At 52.1% G+C, this 17,352-nt stretch overlaps 1 protein-coding gene across 1 annotated transcript in view; it reads left to right on the top strand.

The window, feature by feature from the left end:
* LOC140386473 (complement C1q tumor necrosis factor-related protein 3-like) overlaps positions 1-17,127 on the top strand; it is a 67,098-nt gene extending 49,971 nt beyond the window's left edge. Inside the window, exon 4 of the mRNA XM_072468846.1 lies at positions 14,923-17,127. Within this exon, the coding sequence (XP_072324947.1) occupies positions 14,923-15,326 (404 nt within the window). The 3' untranslated portion in view covers positions 15,327-17,127. The remainder of the gene's footprint in view (positions 1-14,922) is intronic.
* Positions 17,128-17,352: the final 225 nt, after the last annotated feature.

The raw sequence follows: 17,352 nt of genomic DNA, 5'->3' as shown, positions 1-17,352 counted from the left end.
AGGGAGCAGCGCCTTACCGTGTCGGGGTGGACGAAGCTCTCTGTGCTCCCAGAGTCGAAAAGACAGGGGGTCCCATGCCCGTTGACCCGGACGACCATCATTGAATTTCTCAGGTGCTTTGGCTGCGACTGGTCGAGGGTGACGGCGCCAAGCTGCGGGTAGTCTGCGTGGTCGGAGGTATCGGAGTCACAAGATGGCGGCCCCCACGAGTCGCACGTGTCGGGCTGAGTTGAATATGGCGACCAAGATGGCCGCCCCCATCGGTCGCACGTGTCGGTTGGTTTTGAAGATGGCGGTCAAGGTGGCCGCCCCCATGAGTCGCATGTGTCGGGCTGCGTGAAAGATGGCACCCCCACGAGTTGCACGAGGCGGATGACGTGTCTGAAGGGGGCGTTCCCGGCCGACACGCAGCCACATTGCGGGGTCTGTGGGCCTGTGAGTCCGTGGATTGGGCCTGGGGCGCTTTAGACTTTGGGGCTTTATGTTGGGCCAGGCAGACTCTGGCAAAATGTTCCTTTTTGCCGCAGTCGCTGCATGTTGCAGTGCGGGCTGGGCAACGCTGCCGAGGGGTGTTAGCCCTGACCGCAGAAGTAGCACAGCGGACCTCCGGTCTGGACGGGCATAGCGCGGCACAAGCCTGTGACATAGTCGGACCTGGTGAGGGCCGCGTCGGCGGTGCCCACAAGGGGTTCGCTGGGTCTGCGGGGAACGCGCTGAGGCTCTGGTAGGCCACCTCTAATGAGGTGGCTAGTTTTACTGTGTCCTGCAGGTCCGTGGCCCCGTTTTCCAGCAGTCGCTGCCTGATGTAGTTAGACCGGACCCCAGCCACGTAGGTGTCCCGGATCTGCAGCTTCATGTGCTCCTCGGCCTTCACATCCTGGTAGTTGCAGTTTCTGGCGAGTAGGGTCAGGTTCTCCAGGTACTCGTCCAGCGATTCCCCGGTGTGTTGACGGCGGGTAGTGAGGAGGTGCCACGCGAACACCTCGTTTACGGGCTTCACGAAACGCATCTTCAGTGTCGCGTCAGCCTCATCGTACGTGTCGGCTTTCTCAATCATCACGGATATTCGATGGCTCACCTGGGTGTGGAGGAGGCGCAGCTTGAGGGCATCGGAGGGAGGCGTTTCAGAGGAGTCGAAGTAGGCCTCGAAACAGCGGAGCCAGTGGGAGAAGATCGTCTTAGCTTCTGTTGCTTGTGCGTCGAGGTCGAGTTTATCAGGCTTTAGAGCGGCTTCCATAGTGATGTCGTCGGTTAATGAATTGTTGTACCGTCAATTCTGCAAGATGACGAGAACAAGTGAACAGAGGCTTTATTAGCCGAGAACTTGCCTGCCTGTGAGTTCAGTAACAATGAGTGCCGCCCACAGGTGGCCAGGTCTATATACAGCCCCGGGGGTGGGGGGGCAGAGCCAGAGGCGGAGCCCACCAGAGCTCCTGTACAATACATGGTGGTAGATCATATTACTATTTCCTGGCCATAGACCACAGTACTATACAGACGCGGGAGATCATATTACCATTTCCTGGCCATAGGCCACAGTACTAAACAGACAGTTTATACTATGGTGAATACATTCACCACACAGCGAGATCGGGCGGTAAGGTCCACACTGCTCCGTGTCCCTATCCTGTATCAGAATCAAGGATATGGACGCCTCGATAACGTAGTGGGAAGCTCCCCCTTCTCCCTCGCCTCATTGTGCGCCCTTACCCGTAGGGGCCCCAGAACCTCCTAAAACTTCTTATAAAATTGTATCGGGAACCTGCCCGGGGCCTTCCTTGCCTCCATCGCCTCCATACCCTCCATTACCTCCTCCAATCCAATGGGGGCCCCCAACACCTCTACCAGATCCTGCTCCACTTCGGGGAATTCCAACCCATCTAGAAAACGTTGCATTCCCTCTCCCCCGCCGGGGACTACGATTCATATAACCTCAAATGCCCCATTCACCCCAGCCTGATCTCTATCTGGAGTCTCCCGCCACTCCTTCAACAGCCAGACTCAGGGGCCTTCGAGTACTTCCTATCCACCCACAGAATCTCATACACCAGCCCAGCCATCTCTGCCTGCTCTGTCCTGTCCCTGTGCGCCCGGATCGATATAAACACCCCCCCTAACCACTGCCTTGAGCGCCTCTCGTAGCGTGGGGGCCAAAACCTCACCCATGTCCTTCAGCTCCTCATACTCCCGAATGGCAACCCTCACCCGCTCACACACCTCCTCCTCTGCTAGCAACGCCACATCTAATCTGCACTACGGGAGTTGGGCGTGCCCCATCCACCCGCAAGTCCACCCAGTGCGGCGCGTGGTCAGAGACCACAATCGCCGAGTACCCCAAATCGACCGCCCCCGCCAGTAGAGACTTATCCACCACAAAGTAATTGATCCGCGAGTACATCCTGTGCACATGAGAGAAGTACGAACATGTCTTCACCCTGGGCCTCCCAAACCTCCACTGGTCCACCCCCACCCCATGCACTCCATGAAACCCTTTAGTTCCTTCACCACCGCTGTCACCCTCCCTGGTCGCGGACACGACCGGTCCAATCCACCGGCTCAATAACCGTATTAAAATCCACCCCCCATAATCAGCCGGTGCGAGTCCAGGTCCGAGATCTTCCCCAACGCCCACCTCATGAATTCGACATCATCCCAATTTGGGGCATAAAAGTTCACCAAGACCACTGTCATCCCCTCCAATTTCCCACTCGCCATCACAAACCTTCCCCCTGAATCTGCTGCTTTGTTCCCACCTCAAACGCTAACCGCTTATTTATTAGCACCGCCACTCTGCTTGTCTTCAGATCCAACCCCAAGTGAAAAACCTGTCCAGCCCACCCCTTCCTCAGCCTAATCTGGTCCCCGATCTTCAAATGCGTTTCCTGTAGAAATGCCACATCCGCCTTTAAACTCCTCAAATGTGCGAACACGCGCGACCATTTGACCGGCCCATTCAGCCCCTTCACATTCCATGTGACCAGCCTAGTCGAGGGGCACCCCCCCTCCCGTGACGATCAACCATACCCTTTCTTGGGCCAGCCCCCCGCCCGCGTCCTGCAACCCACCAGGCCCACCCTTGGATGCCCACCGTCACCAGCTCCCTCCTTGTTATACATCAACTGCACCAACCCCTTCAGCAGTTCCTCCCCTCCCTTGAACAAAACAAAAATCCCAACCTGCTCCAAAGCTCTAACCACCTGATCCAACGCCCTCCCCCAACTGCGCTCCTGTGAACTAGCTCGCCCAGCTAGCCTGGCTGCCCCCGCCTAGGGTGCCAAGCATCCTATCCCCCACTGATGCCCCTCCCCACCACTTGCACACTTCCATAGTGCAAACATCAATAACAATGTAAAGAGAAGAAAAGAAAAGGTGGACTCACCCTCCACCGTCTTCCGGCCAAAAAAACCCATGAAAACGCCAAACAGCCCCTATGAGAAGAAAGGTTCTCCCCTGGCCAATTACCAAACACCAGAACCCAGAACAACACAACAGAAAGAAGGGCAGGGACAACCGACATCACCGTGCATTTCCCCAAAAGTTCAATGTCGTCTCTCTCCTGCCAGTTCATTTTCTCTCAAAAACTCCATTGCCTCCTCCAGTGTACCAAAATAGTATTCGCAGCCGTTATGGGTCACCCAAAGGCATCCTGAACTTTACCCCCTTCCTAACGAGGGCAGCCTTGACCCAGTTAAATCCAGCTCTCATCTTGACCAGTTCCACGCCCAGGTCCTGATATACCCAGAGCTCGTTACCTTCCCAGGTGATGTGACCATCAATTCACTCGAGATGGGAGTAGAAGTAAACTGTGGCTTTAATCAACTTAGAACAGTGCCTGCCTGCGACTGATCCAATACTGAGAACCACCTACAGGTCGACTGCTCTTTATACCTCCCTTCAAGGGGAGGAGCCATGGGCGGAGCCCAGACAGGCCCCAAAATGTTCCCCTATGGATAATGCCATACAATGGCTCATAGGAGGAGCCCACAAGGGCAACAGCATAGCACAGATACAAATACAAAGGCAGCAGTACAGATACAAATACAATGGTGGATTATTGGCATAATACATTCACCACATTCACCCCCTGTTAAAAAAAAATAAAGTCCGGCGGGGGTGACGGGTTGATAAGCTCAGCCGGTCCGGCGCACGGATTGTGCGCTGTGATCGCCGAAGCTCTGGCATTGTTGCTGGCCCGGGTGTCGAGCTCGTCCGTGCTGGCATCGGTAGTGAGGGCGCCAGTGCGGGCACAGACGTGGACTCCGGGAGCGTCACTTCTGGAGTTCCATTCCTGTGGATCGGTGAAGGGTGGATGGTGGGTGGGAGGGAGCGTGGGAGCCATATAGGGGCGGGGCCGCTGGTCATGGTAGGTTGGGCGGGATATGGTGGAGGGGCGGTGGTGGTGGAACCGGCGGGCGCCAGCTCCCGGAGGGAGACCGTATCCTGTCGGCCATCAGGGTGTTCGATATAAGTTTACTGGGGGTTGGAGTGTAGGAGCTGGACCCTCTCTACCAGAGGATCGGACTTATGGCTCCTGATGTGTTTTCTGAGTAGGACTGGCCCCGGTGTCTTCAGCCAGGATGGATACAAGGCCCCTGAGGTGGACCTCCTGGGGAAAACAAATAGGCGGTCATGAGGGGTCTCGTTTGTGGCCGTGCAAAGTAGGGACCTAATAGAGTGGAGCGCCTCGGGGTGGAACTCCTGCAGTGAGAAACTGGGAGATTCCTGGACCGCAGGGTCAGTAGGACAGTCTTCCAGACCCTCGCGTTCTCCCTCTCCACCTGCCCGTTTCCCCTGGGATTATAACTGGTAGTCCTGCTCAAGGCGATGCCCTTACTGAGCAGGTACTGACACAGTTCGTCGCTCATGAACGATGAGCCCCGGTCACTGTGGACATAATTGGGAAAACCAAGCAGGGTGAAGACACTATGTAGAGCTTTAATGACGGTCAATGTGGTCAAGTTGGGGCAAGGGATTGCAAAGGGGAAGCGGGAGAACTCATCAATAATGTTGAGGAAATATGTATGCGGTTATGGGAGGGGAGTGTCCCTTTGAAATCGATACTGAGGCGCTCAAAGGGCCGGGATGCCTTCATCAGGTGGGCCTTATCTGATCGATAGAAGGGCGGTTTACACTCCGCACAGATCTGGCAGTCCCTGGTCATAGCTCTGACCTCCTCGGTGGAGTAGGGCACGCTGCGGACCTTGATAGAGTGGATAAGCCGGGTGACCCCTGGGTGGCAGAGGTCATCGTGGCTAGCCCGTAGTCGGTCATCTTGCGCGCTGACGCATGTGCCGCGGGACAGGGCATCTGGGGGCTCGTTGAGCTTCCCAGGATGATATACTATATCATAATTATAGGTGGAGAGTTCGATCCTCCACCTCAAGATCTTATCATTCTTGATTTTGCCCCGCTGCGTATTGTCAAACATGAAGGTAGTGCCTCCAGTGCCGCACGGCTTCCACGATGGCTTGGGCCTCTTTTTCGACTGAGGAGTGACGAATTTCGGAGGTGGTGAGGGTGCGCGAAAAAAACGCTACTGGTCTGCCTGCTTGATTGAGGGTGGCGGCGAGAGCAACATCTGAGGCATCGCTCTCCATCTGGAAGGGGACAAACTCGTCCACCGCGCACATCGCGGCTTTGGCCTTGTCCCCCTTGATGCAGCTGAAGGCCTGGCGGGCCTCAGTTGCCAGTGGGAAGATGGTGGCCTTGATTAGTGGGCAGGCTTTGTCCGCATAGTTGGGGACCCACTGGGCATAATATGAAAAGAACCCAAGGCACCTCTTCAGGCCCTTGGGGCAGTGGGGGAGGGAGAATTGCAGGAGGGGGCGCATACAGTCGGGGTCGGGTCCTAGAACCCCGTTTTCCACAAAATAGCCGAGGATGGCTAGTCTGATTGTGCGGAAAACGCATTTCTCCTTGTTATAAGTGAGGTTTAGGGTTTGGGCAGTTTGGAGAAATCTGTGGAGGTTGGCGTCGTGGTCCTGCTGATCATGGCCGCAGATGGTGACATTGTCCAAGTACAGAAATGTGGTCCGCAGCCCGTAACAGTCCACCATTCGGTCCATCGTTCTTTGGAACACTGAAACCCCGTTCATGATGCCAAAGGGGACCCGGAGGAAGTGGAAAAGGCGTCCGTCTGCCTCAAAAGCCGTGTAGTGGTGGTCCTCCGGGCGGATTGGGAGCTGGTGGTATGCAGACTTCAGATCCACCGTGGAGAACACCCGGTAGTGTGCGATCTGGTTTACCATGTCTGCAATCCGGGGAAGGGGTTACGCATCGAGGTGCGTGTACCGGTTTATGGTTTGGCTGTAATCTACAACCATCCGGTTCTTTTCCCCGGTCTTGACGACCACCACCTGAGCTCTCCAGGGGCTATTGCTGGCCTTGGTGACTCCCTCCTGCAAGAGTCGCTTGACCTCGGACCTAATAAAAGTCCTGTCCTGTATGCTATACCGCTTGCTTCTGGTGGCGGCTGGTTTGCAGTCGGCGGTGAGGTTTGCGAAGAGTGGGGGAGGGTCGGCTTTTAGGGTCGCGAGGCTGCATATGGTGTGTGGGGGTAGGGGCCCCTCGAACTTCAGGGTTAGGCTCCTGAGGTTGCATTGAAAATCTAGTCCCAATTGGAGAGGAGCGCAGAGGTCTGGGAGCACATATAATTTAAAATTGGCATACTCGGCGCCCTGTATTGCTAGGGTTGCGGTAGTGCACCCTCTGATTTGCACCGAGTGTGACCCAGAGGCGAGGGAGATGGTTTGGTGCGCCGGGAAAATTGGGAGTGAGCAGCGTCTTAACATGTCCTGGTGAATGAAGCTCTCTGTACTCCCGGAGTCGAAAAGGCAAGGCGTCTCGTGCCCGTTTACCCGGACGGTCATCATGGAGCTCTGGAGGTGCTTGGGTCGCGACTGGTCCAGGGTGACTGCGCTGAGTTGCGGGTAGACGGCGTGGTCGGAGGTGCTGGGGCGGTTCCACGATGGCTGCCCTTGTTGATCGTATGCGTCGAGCGGCGTAGCAGATGGCGGCCAAGATGGCGGAGTCCATTTGTCAAGTGTGGCGGGTGGTGAGGAAGATGGCGTCCAAGATGGCGGCCCCCATGGATCGCACGTGGCCGGCCGCGTGGGAGAAGATGGCCAAGATGGCGGCCCCCGTGAGTTGCACGTGCTGTGAGGGCTGGAAGAAGTCTGCCCCCAAGGATAGCACGAGGCTGATGACACGTCTACAGGGGGCCGAGTCGGCAGCCACGCTGCCACACTGCAGGGTCTGTGGGCCTGTGAGTCTGAGGCTCGGGACTGTGAGTTAGAGTTCTTGGACCTGGCCAGGCAAACTTTGGCGAAATGTCCTTTTCTCCCGCAGCTGCTGCAGTTCGGGTTACGGGCCGGGCAGTGCTGCCGGGGGTGTTGGGACTGGCCGCAGAAATAGCAGGGGAGCCCCCCATGGTGGGCGGGCAGCGGCGCGGCACAGGCCTAGGGTAGTCTTTGGTCGGGGGTCCACGAGGGGGTCGCGTGGTTAACCGGGAACGCGTTAAGGCTCTGGAACGCTACTTCCAGAGAGGAAGCTATCTTTACCGTCTGATCCAGGTCCAAGGCCCCCTTTTCAAGTAGGCGCTGTCTCACGTAGTTGGACCGGACTCCCGCCACGTAGACGTCTCGGACGGCGAGTTCCATATGTTGAGTGGCCGTAACGGCCTGGTAGTTGCAGCTGCGTGCGAGGGCTTTGAGGTCGCGTAGGTAGTCTTCTAACGATTCCTCGGGGCGCTGGCGACGAGTGGTGAGAATGTGTCGCGCGTAGACCTCATTCACGGGCCGTACATAGAGGCATTCGGCCATCGCGAGGGCGTCTGTGTAGGAGGAGGCCTCGTCGAGTTGAACAGAGATTCGATGGCTCACCCGTGCGTGGAGGAGGCTCAGCTTCTGTTCGTCGGTGATGGAAGGCGTGGAGGAGGCTGCGAGATAGGCCTTGAAGCAGCGGAGCCAGCGCGAGAAAATTTATTTCGCCTCCGCGGCCTGCGGATCGCGTTCCAGTCAGTCAGGTTTGAGGGCTGATTCCATAGTTGCGTTAAAGTTGATTAAATTGATGCGACCATCAATTCACTCGAGACAGGGTAGAAGTAAACTGTGGCTTTAATCAACTTAGAACGGTGCCTGCCTGCGACTGATCCAATACTGAGAACCACCTACAGGTCGACTGCTCTTTATACCTCCCTTCAAGGGGAGGAGCCATGGGCGGAGCCCATACAGGCCCCAACATGTTCCCCTATGGATAATGCCATACAATGGCCCATAGGAGGAGCCCACAAGGGCCACAGTATAGCACAGATACAAATACAAGGGCAACAGCACAGATACAAATACAATGGTGGATTATTGGCATAATACATTCACCACACCAGGTACATCACCTCGTCTGCCTGGCCCACCGCATGATATTCTCTTTGTCCACAAACAGATGTAGTCTCACCACCATCACCCTCGGCGACTCATTCGCCTGCAGTTTCCTCATCAGCGCCCTGTGTGCCCGATTGACCTCCAAAGGCCGGTCAAAGGCCCCCTTCCCCATTAGCTTCTCCAACATTTTGGCCACATAAGAGCCAGGGTCCGCTCCCTCAATGCCCTCTGGCATCCCCAGTATTCTCATATTCTGCCTACGAGAGCGGTTCTCCAAATCCTCCACTTTCTCCTTGAGCCGCTTCTGGGTCTCCCTCAGCACCCCAACTTCGTCCACCAACAAGATAAGCTGCTCCTCGTGCTCCCCCAGCGCCTCCTCCACCTTCTGGATCGCCTGGCTCTGGGTCTCCAGCCTCTGCTCCACCCGATCAATCCCCGCTTTCAGCTGGTCTACCACCTTCGCCCGGTCCTCCTGACCCTCCCTCCTTTGTTGGCTGAACTTTTCATTTAGAAAGTCAACCAACTGCTCCGTTGACCACTGGGCAGGCAGGGCTAACCCTCCGCCATCTTCCCCTGTGTCGCACAAAGAGTTTCTTGCTCTTGCAATTCCTTTCTTCTAAACCCACCTCTGGTCTGCGGATCCATCCACCGACCGCACCATTGAACTATAGCTTTCCTCCACCAACTCGGCACCTTTTTCCTCTAAAACATCCGTCTGGCCACCGGGTAAAAGGACAAAAAAAAACACGCCTCGAGCGGGAGCTGCCAAATGTGCGACCACTCACACCATGGCCGCCACTGGAAGTTCATTGATTAGCATTGTTTAAGGGGCAATTGGAAGCTATTTTCTGGTGTGGTGTTAGTAAGAAAGTTTGTTTTGACAAACCAATCCCTATTTCTTCATGAAATCACTCCTGGGACGAGGTAACCTTTCCTCACAGTTTTACAAAATTAAAATAAAATATTGGGGTTTCTGTCCAGTATCCGAGCCACCGTTGGGGTCTGGTCCAGAATCCTAACGCAGATCATAAGAACATAGGAATTTGGAGCAGAAGTAGGCAATCCAGCCCCTCGAGCCTGTTCCGCCATTTAATCAGATCATGGCTGATCTCTTCCTGGTCTCAAACCCACCTCCCCACCTGTCCCCCATATCCCTATAACCTGTTTTTTAAAAACAGAGATATATCTATCTCCTCCTTGAAACCATTTAATGACTCAGATTCCACCGCACCTTGGGGCAGCGAGTTCCACAAATCCACCACCCTCTGCAAGAAGTAGTTCCTCCTCATCTCAGTTCGAAATCTATTGCCTCTCAACCTTTATCTGTGATCTCTCATTCTAGATTTCCACACAAGGAGGAACCTTTGGTCTATGTTTACTTCACCAATCACTTTTAGTATTTGATATCCCGCGATCAGATCCCCTCCTATCCTTCTAAACCCCAACGAGTATAAGCCCAAACTGTTTAATCTTTCCTCATACATCAATCTTTTCATCCCTGGAATCAATCTGGTGAACCTCCTCTGAACTGCCGCCAATGCCACGACATCCTTCCTCAAATAAGGAGACCAAAACTGGACACAATACTCCAGATGTGGTCTCACCAACACCCTATACAATGTCAACAACACTTCTCTACTTTTATACTCCAGTCCTTTTGCAATAAACGCTAACATTCCATTTGCCTTTTTAATTACACGCTGTGCCTGCAAGCTGACTTTCTGTGATTCATGAACAATGACACCCAGATCCCTCTGCCCAGACACATCTTGAATCTGCTTTTCATTTAGATAATAATTTGCCTTTCCAGTTTTTTTGGCCAAAATGGTCAACTTCACACTTATCTACATTAAACTCCATCTGCTAGATTTTGGCCCAATCTCCAAGCCTATCTATATCCGTTTGTAAACTCTTTATCTCCTCGCACTGCCTGCTTTCCCACCTATTTGAATATCATCCTCATAGTTTGCTATGTTACCCTCTGTCCCTGCTTGCAGATCATTTATATAGATTGTAAACAGTTGAGATCCGAGGGCTGATCCCAGTGGCACCCCGCTAGTTACAGTTCATCAGCCAGAGAAGGACCTGTTTATCCCGACCCCCTGCTTTCTGTCAGTCAGCCAATCCTCAATTCAAACTAGTACACTATCCCCAACCCACTGCGATCTCACCTTCTGGATCAGTCTTTATGTGGCACCTTGTCAAACGCCTTCTAGAAGTCTAGATATATCACATCTCACTAATTTAATTGAATTTTTTGAGGAGGTGACAAAAATGATTGACGAGGGAAGGGCTGTGGATGTTGTCTACATGGACTTTAATAAAGCATTTGAAAAGATCCCTCATGGCAGGCTGGTGCAAAAGATTAGATCACTTGGGGTCAGGGATGAAATAGCTGGATGGATTCAGAACTGGCTTGGCCATAGAAGGCAGGGGGTAGCAGTGTTTTTCCCAATGGAGATCTGTAACTAGTGGTGTTCCGCAGGGATCAGTACTGGGACCTCTGCTCTTTGTAATATATATAAATTACTTGGAAGAAAACGCAGCAGGTCTGATTAGCAAGTTTGCGGATGATACTAAGATTGCAGGAGTTGCGGATAGTGATGAAGATTGTCAGAGAATACAACACAATATAGATAGGCTGCAAAATTGGGCAGAGAAATGGCAGATGGAATTTGACCCGGACGAATGCGAGGTGATGCATTTTGGTAGATCCAATTCAGGTGGGAGCTATAAAATAACTGGTAGAACCATCAGGAGCATAGAGACACAGAGAAATCGGGGCTTGCAGGTCCACAGATCCGTAAGAGCGGCAGCACAGGTGGAAATGGTGGTAAAGAAAGCATATGGCATGCTTGCCTTCATAGGACGGGATATTGAGTATAAAAGCTCAAAACTTATGTTACAGTTACATAGAAATTTGGTTTGGCCACATTTGGAAAACTGGGCGGGATTCTCTCAGCCCAGGGCCAGGCTGGAGAACCCCCGCAACCGCAGCGAATCGCGCCACACCACCCCGACGCCGGGAAGCGATTCTCTGCAAAGCGGAGAATCGGCGCCATTGGCGCCGGCAAGGTTGGCGCGGTGCCGGTGCCGCTCTACGGGGCGCCCCCCGCCGATTCTCAGCCCGGGATCGGCCGAGCGGCCGTAATATTGGCTGGGGGCCGCCTTTCTTCCGCGCCGGCCCCTGTAGCCCTGCACAATGTTGCGTCGGGGCCGGCGCGTTGAAGGGAGCCACTGTGCATGTGCACGTTGGCGCCGGTGCCACTACGCATGCGCGGACTGGCAGCACCCGGTTCACGACAGGATCAGCAGCTGGAGCGGCGTGAACCACTCCAGTGATGTGCTGGCCCCCTGTCGGGGCCAGAATTGCTGATTCTGAGGCCGTGTTGACGCCATCGTGAAACGCGACGGCGTTTCCGACGGCGTCAACACTTAGCCTCAGGATCACAGAATCCTGCCCACTGTGTCCAATTCTGGTCACCGCACTACCGAAGGACGTGGAGGCTTTGGGGAGAGTACAGAAAAGGTTTACCAGGATGTTGCCTGGTATGGAGGGTATTAGCTATGAGGAGAGATTGAATTAATTGGGATTGTTCTCTCTAGAGAGACGGAGGGTGAGGGGCGACCTGATAGAAGTTTATAAAATTATTAAGGGTATAGAAAGGGTGAACAGTTGGAGGCTTTTCCCCAGGATGGAAATGACAATTACAAGGGGCACAAGTTCAAGGTGAGGGGAGACAGGTTCAGTGGAGATGTGCGGGGAAGTATTTTACACAGAGGGTGCTGGTGGCCTGGAATGCATTGCCAAGTGAGGTGGTTGAGGCAGATATGTTTTAAAAAAAAAAAAATTTAGAGTACCCAATTCATTTTTCCAATTAAGGGGCAATTTAGCGTGACCAATCCATCTACCCTACACATCTTTGGGTTGTGGGGGTAAAACCCACCCAAACACGGGGAGACTGTGCAAACTCCACACGGACAGTGACTCAGAGCCGGGATCGAACCTGGGACCTCGGCGCCATGAGGCTAACCACTGCGCCACCGTGCTGCCTGAGGCAGATACGTTAGCGACCTTAAAGGCTTATCTGAATAGACACATGAACAGACGGGGTGATAGATCTGTACTTTGGTCAATATATCTTATGTGTCGCCGCACTATATATTACTCATCAGAACTTAAAACTGAGCTTCATGCGTGAATTAATTTGTAGCTTTATTCAGTCAGTTTTCAGATGTCTCTTGATCAAGTCAGTTTGCTTGCAAATACAGAGTTTTTAAAAAAGTTTGTTTAGTCCAAGCAAATACAGATGACTGAGTTGAATTTAATACAAATTACAGTTCTTGATGATTTCTTCAAATTAAAATACACAATACAGAGAAGTTATAAATAGACAAAATGGCGGCAGGAAATATTTAAAGAAAGGAAGTAAGATGATGTGGGCAGCATGGTAGCACAAGTGATTAGCACTGTGGCTTCACAGCGCCAGGGTATGTATGTTCCAAGATTCCGGAATAAATTGTTCAAATCGCAAACTATTTTTAAGGTAATTGCTATCTATCATAGAATTTACAGGGCAGAAGGAGGCCATTCGGCCCATCGAGTCTGCACCGGCTCTTGGAAAGAGCACCCTATCCAAGGTCAACACCTCCACCCTATCCCCATAACCCAGTAACCCCACCCAACACTAAGGGCAATTTTGGACACTAAGGGCAATTTATCATGGCCAATCCACCTAACCTGCACATCTTTGGACTGTGGGAGGAAACCGGAGCACCCGGAGGAAACCCACGCACACACAGGGAGGATGTGCAGACTCCGCACAGACAGTGACCCAAGCCGGAATCGAACCTGGGACCCTGGAGCTGTGAAGCAATTGTGCTAACCACTATGCTACCGTGCTGCCCCTGATTGAACTATCATTAATGTTCTGTCCCCTTTCTGTCTGTGATTGGGTCATAATAATTATAGTTCATTTTATTCGATAGAAATGGCTGTCCATCAAATTTTGGTATGGTGTGATGTGATCTCCCATTCCCACTAAACTTTATCCGTTGTCATGAAAACTGAACTAGGAACGCTGCCCAGATTTACATACTAACGAATGTGTCCTTGCTTTTGTTTTAATCTGATCATTCTCATGCTATTCAGCAGTTTTCACTGTTTGTCTGTTTGAACTGTGTGACCTTAATGAACCATTTTGATCCTGAACCACTTTAATAAGCCATTTTGAATTTGAACCATTTCTTCCTTTTAAACTTATTATATATTATAAGCTAGATTTCTATCACGGGGTTTAGAAGGATACAGGCGGTTGGTCTAGATAGGACACGTGATTGCCGCAGGTTTGGAGGGCCGAAGGGCCTGTTCCTGTGCTGTATTTGTGGTGATATACATCACTGTAAGTACACAAAGGGTTAGTGTACATACACTACACCTAGCTAGACACTAGTGGGAACACCAGAGACATGACACACAGTCAACCAATAGGTCAATAAGATAGGACATGACCAATGGGCATTCACGATACACACAGAGGTGACACTACCACAGGGGGGCATTACACCAACCCATATATAAGGACACTGCACACATGATCTTCCTCTTTCCAGTGGCGACTCTCAGAGAGTACAGACACAGGGTTGATTGAACATCACTCCCACCACATGGATTGTAGCAGACTGGTTAGTCAGCCTGAGTAGCTATATCAGGATTAACAGTAGCATTGAATCCAAGTAGGAGAATTGTTAATAGTTTAATAAACGTGTTAAAGCTATCTCCAAGTCTGAACCTTCCTTTGTCAGAGTGCACATCAAGGAAGCTGCTTATGCTACGTCAAGGGCATAACAAAACAGTATTGTTCTTTGTATCCACAGGTTCCCCATTATCCACCTTGCTGGTTACATCTTCAAAGAACTCAAGCAAGTTTGTCAAGCATGACTTACCCTTCATAAAACCATGCTGACAATGGTGGATTGAGCTTTTTCTTTCCAAATGTTCAGTTATCTCCTCCTTAATGATTGATTCCAGCAATTTCCCCCCCACAGAGGTCAAGCTAAGCAGTCAATAGTTTCCTACCTCTTGCCTATCTCCCTTTTTGAATAGGGGAGTTACATTAGTGATTCCAATCCACCAGGACCTTTCCAGAATCCAGGGAATTCTGAAATATCATAACCAATGCTGCCACGTCCCTTAATACCCTAGGGTGCAGACCATCAGAACCCGGAGACTTGTCTGCCCTTAATCCCATCAGTTTATTCAATGCGTCTCCCTAGTGATGGTTATTGCTCCAAATTCCTCTGCATTAACTGCAGTTTTTGGAATTTTTAAATTATCCTCTACTGTGAAGACAAAGGCAAAATATTGGTTCAGTGCCTCCTCCATCTCTGTGTTCCCCATTCTCACCTCACCAGTATCACCCTCTAAAGGGCCAAAGTTTGTGACTGTGAAATGCCTCAGGGTGTTTTGTGATCCCAATGCTGCTATATAAATGCAAGTCATTACTCACTGTCTGCTTCCTCCTCCCGCAATCTTTGTTTCTAGATGTGCCGAGCGTCATTTTCCACGTAAAGGTGTCCGATGGCAAGGATCCTGAGATAAAGAAACGCATCATTTACGACTCAATCATTCTCAACACAGGATCTGCCTACAGCCCCTCCACCGGGAAGTTCACCGCCCCTGTGTCGGGCACCTATTGGTTCGCATACTCAGTGCTTGGGTTACTAACGTCGCAAAACACTGTGGTGTACCTGATGAGGAATCAAAAGAAACAGAGTTACATACACAGTGTACTGAACCGGGACCAGGCCCAGACAGGGGCCATGACCTTAATACTGCCCCTCCACAAAGGCGACGAGGTCTGGCTCTATCTGGCAAATGGAATGGCATGGACTGGAGACGGATCCTTGAGTTTTCAGGGAGTCCTCCTCGAAGCCAATGAGGCCTGAGCTCACAGCTGGCGGGGAGAGGGGGCGCTGGCTTTTTTCAGATTGACCCGGTCTCTTGCGAGGGAAGTTGCGCTCCCTCCAATCAAAACTTGTCAAATCCGGGGGAAAATCTTACTCCCTTCTTCGGAGGGTTTCAATTTTTGTGCAGGGAACAATCCGGAAAGCTCGACAGAAACCTTCCAACGGGACCTCTCACTCCAGAACCCCCTCCAGCCAACACTCCAAATGCCCCTTTGGGACCCCTCTCTTCACAACTCTAAATCTTCCATCGGGTCCCCTCACTCCAAATCCCTCATCGAGACCCCTCCCTCCAAACCCTCCATTGGGACTCCTCCATGCAAATCCCCTATCAGTACCCTCACTCCAAATCCTCATTGGAATCGCCTCTCTCCAACACTCCAAACCTCCCATTGGGACCCCTCCCTCCAATACTCCAAATCCTCCATCGGGCCTCCTCCCTCCAATACTCCAAATCCTCCATCGGGATCCCTCGCTCTGAATCCCCCATCGAGACCACACCCTCCACATCCCCTATCAGGACCCTTGGCTCCAAATCCCCCATCGGGACATCTCCCTCCAAATCCCCCATCTGGATCCCTCCCTCCAACACTCCAAATCCCCCATTGGGACATCTCCCTCCAAATCCTCCATCTGGATCCCTCCCTCCAACACTCCAAATCCCCCATCGGGACATCTCCCTCCAAATCCCCCATCTGGATCCCTCCCTCCAACACTCCAAATCCCCCATTGGGACATCTCCCTCCAAATCCCCCATCTGGATCCCTCCCTCCAACACGCTAAATCCCCCATCGGGTTCCCTCCCTCCAACACGCTAAATCCCCCATCGGGACCCCCTACTCCAAATCCCCCATCTGGATACCTCCCTCCAAATCATCTATTGGGACTCCTCCCTCCAAATCTCCCATCGGGACTCCCCCTTCCCACACTCCAAATCCCCATCGGATCTCACTCCAAATCCCATCGGGACCTTTCGCTCCAAATCCTGCATCGGGACCCCATCTTCCGCCACTCCAAATCTCCCATCGGGACCTTCCCTCCAAATCCCCAGCAGAACCATCTCCCTCCAAACTCCAAATCCCCCAACGGGAGCCTCATTCCCGCACTCCAACTCCCCCATCGGGACCCCTCCCTCCAAACCCTCCATTGAGACTCCTCCCTCCAAATCCCCTATTGGAACCTCTCCCTCCAACACACCAAATCCTCCATTGCGACCCCTCCCTCCAAATCCCCCATCGGGACCCCTCCCTCCAACACTCCAAATCACACATCTGGACGCCTCACTCCAACACTCCGAATCCCCCATCGGGACCCCTCCCTCCAACAAATCTCCCATCTGGACCTCCCTCCAACACTCCAAATCCCCCATCGGGACTCCTGTCTTGAGGGATGTGGTTGTTTCTGGGCTAGGCCACCATTCGTTGCCCACCCCAGCTGCCCTTGACCTGCATGGGTCGTTGGGCAATTTCAGAGGGGCAGTTAAGAATCAGGCTGGATATCAGATGTAGGCCAGGGCAGGTAAGGATGGCAGATTTCATTCCCTAAAGGGCATCAGTGAACCCGATGGGTTTCCCGACAACCGATTATAGTTTCATGGTCACCGTTACTGAGACAAGATTAATATATTTCAGATTTATAGACAGTTCAAATTCCATCAGCTGCCATGGGGGAATTTGAACCCATGTCCCTGGAGAAATTAGCCTGTGCCTCTCGATTACTGGTCTGGTGGCACTACCTCTCTGTCTCCCCCATCTGCACTAATAAAATTATTGTATGAAAAGAGTTTAAGTGTGCCAATTTATATTGTATTCACTTTAATAACTAACATGGAAGCCATTTTGATACTGTCATGTGGCTAAAGAAGCCATTTTGATTTTGCATTGACTACATATACCCATCAAATTATTGTGTTAAGATAGTAACCAGTCATAAAACAGATGATTGCACTGATCTACAATTAATGATTCCGTAATCATATGAATAAAATTGTATTTTTATTTAGGACTTT

This window comes from Scyliorhinus torazame, chromosome 12 (genome assembly GCF_047496885.1).
Source record: "Scyliorhinus torazame isolate Kashiwa2021f chromosome 12, sScyTor2.1, whole genome shotgun sequence".
Taxonomy (NCBI): Eukaryota; Metazoa; Chordata; class Chondrichthyes; order Carcharhiniformes; family Scyliorhinidae; genus Scyliorhinus; species Scyliorhinus torazame.
The sequence above is the reverse complement of the archived record's forward strand: the minus strand, read 5'-3'. Positions and strand labels throughout refer to the sequence as shown.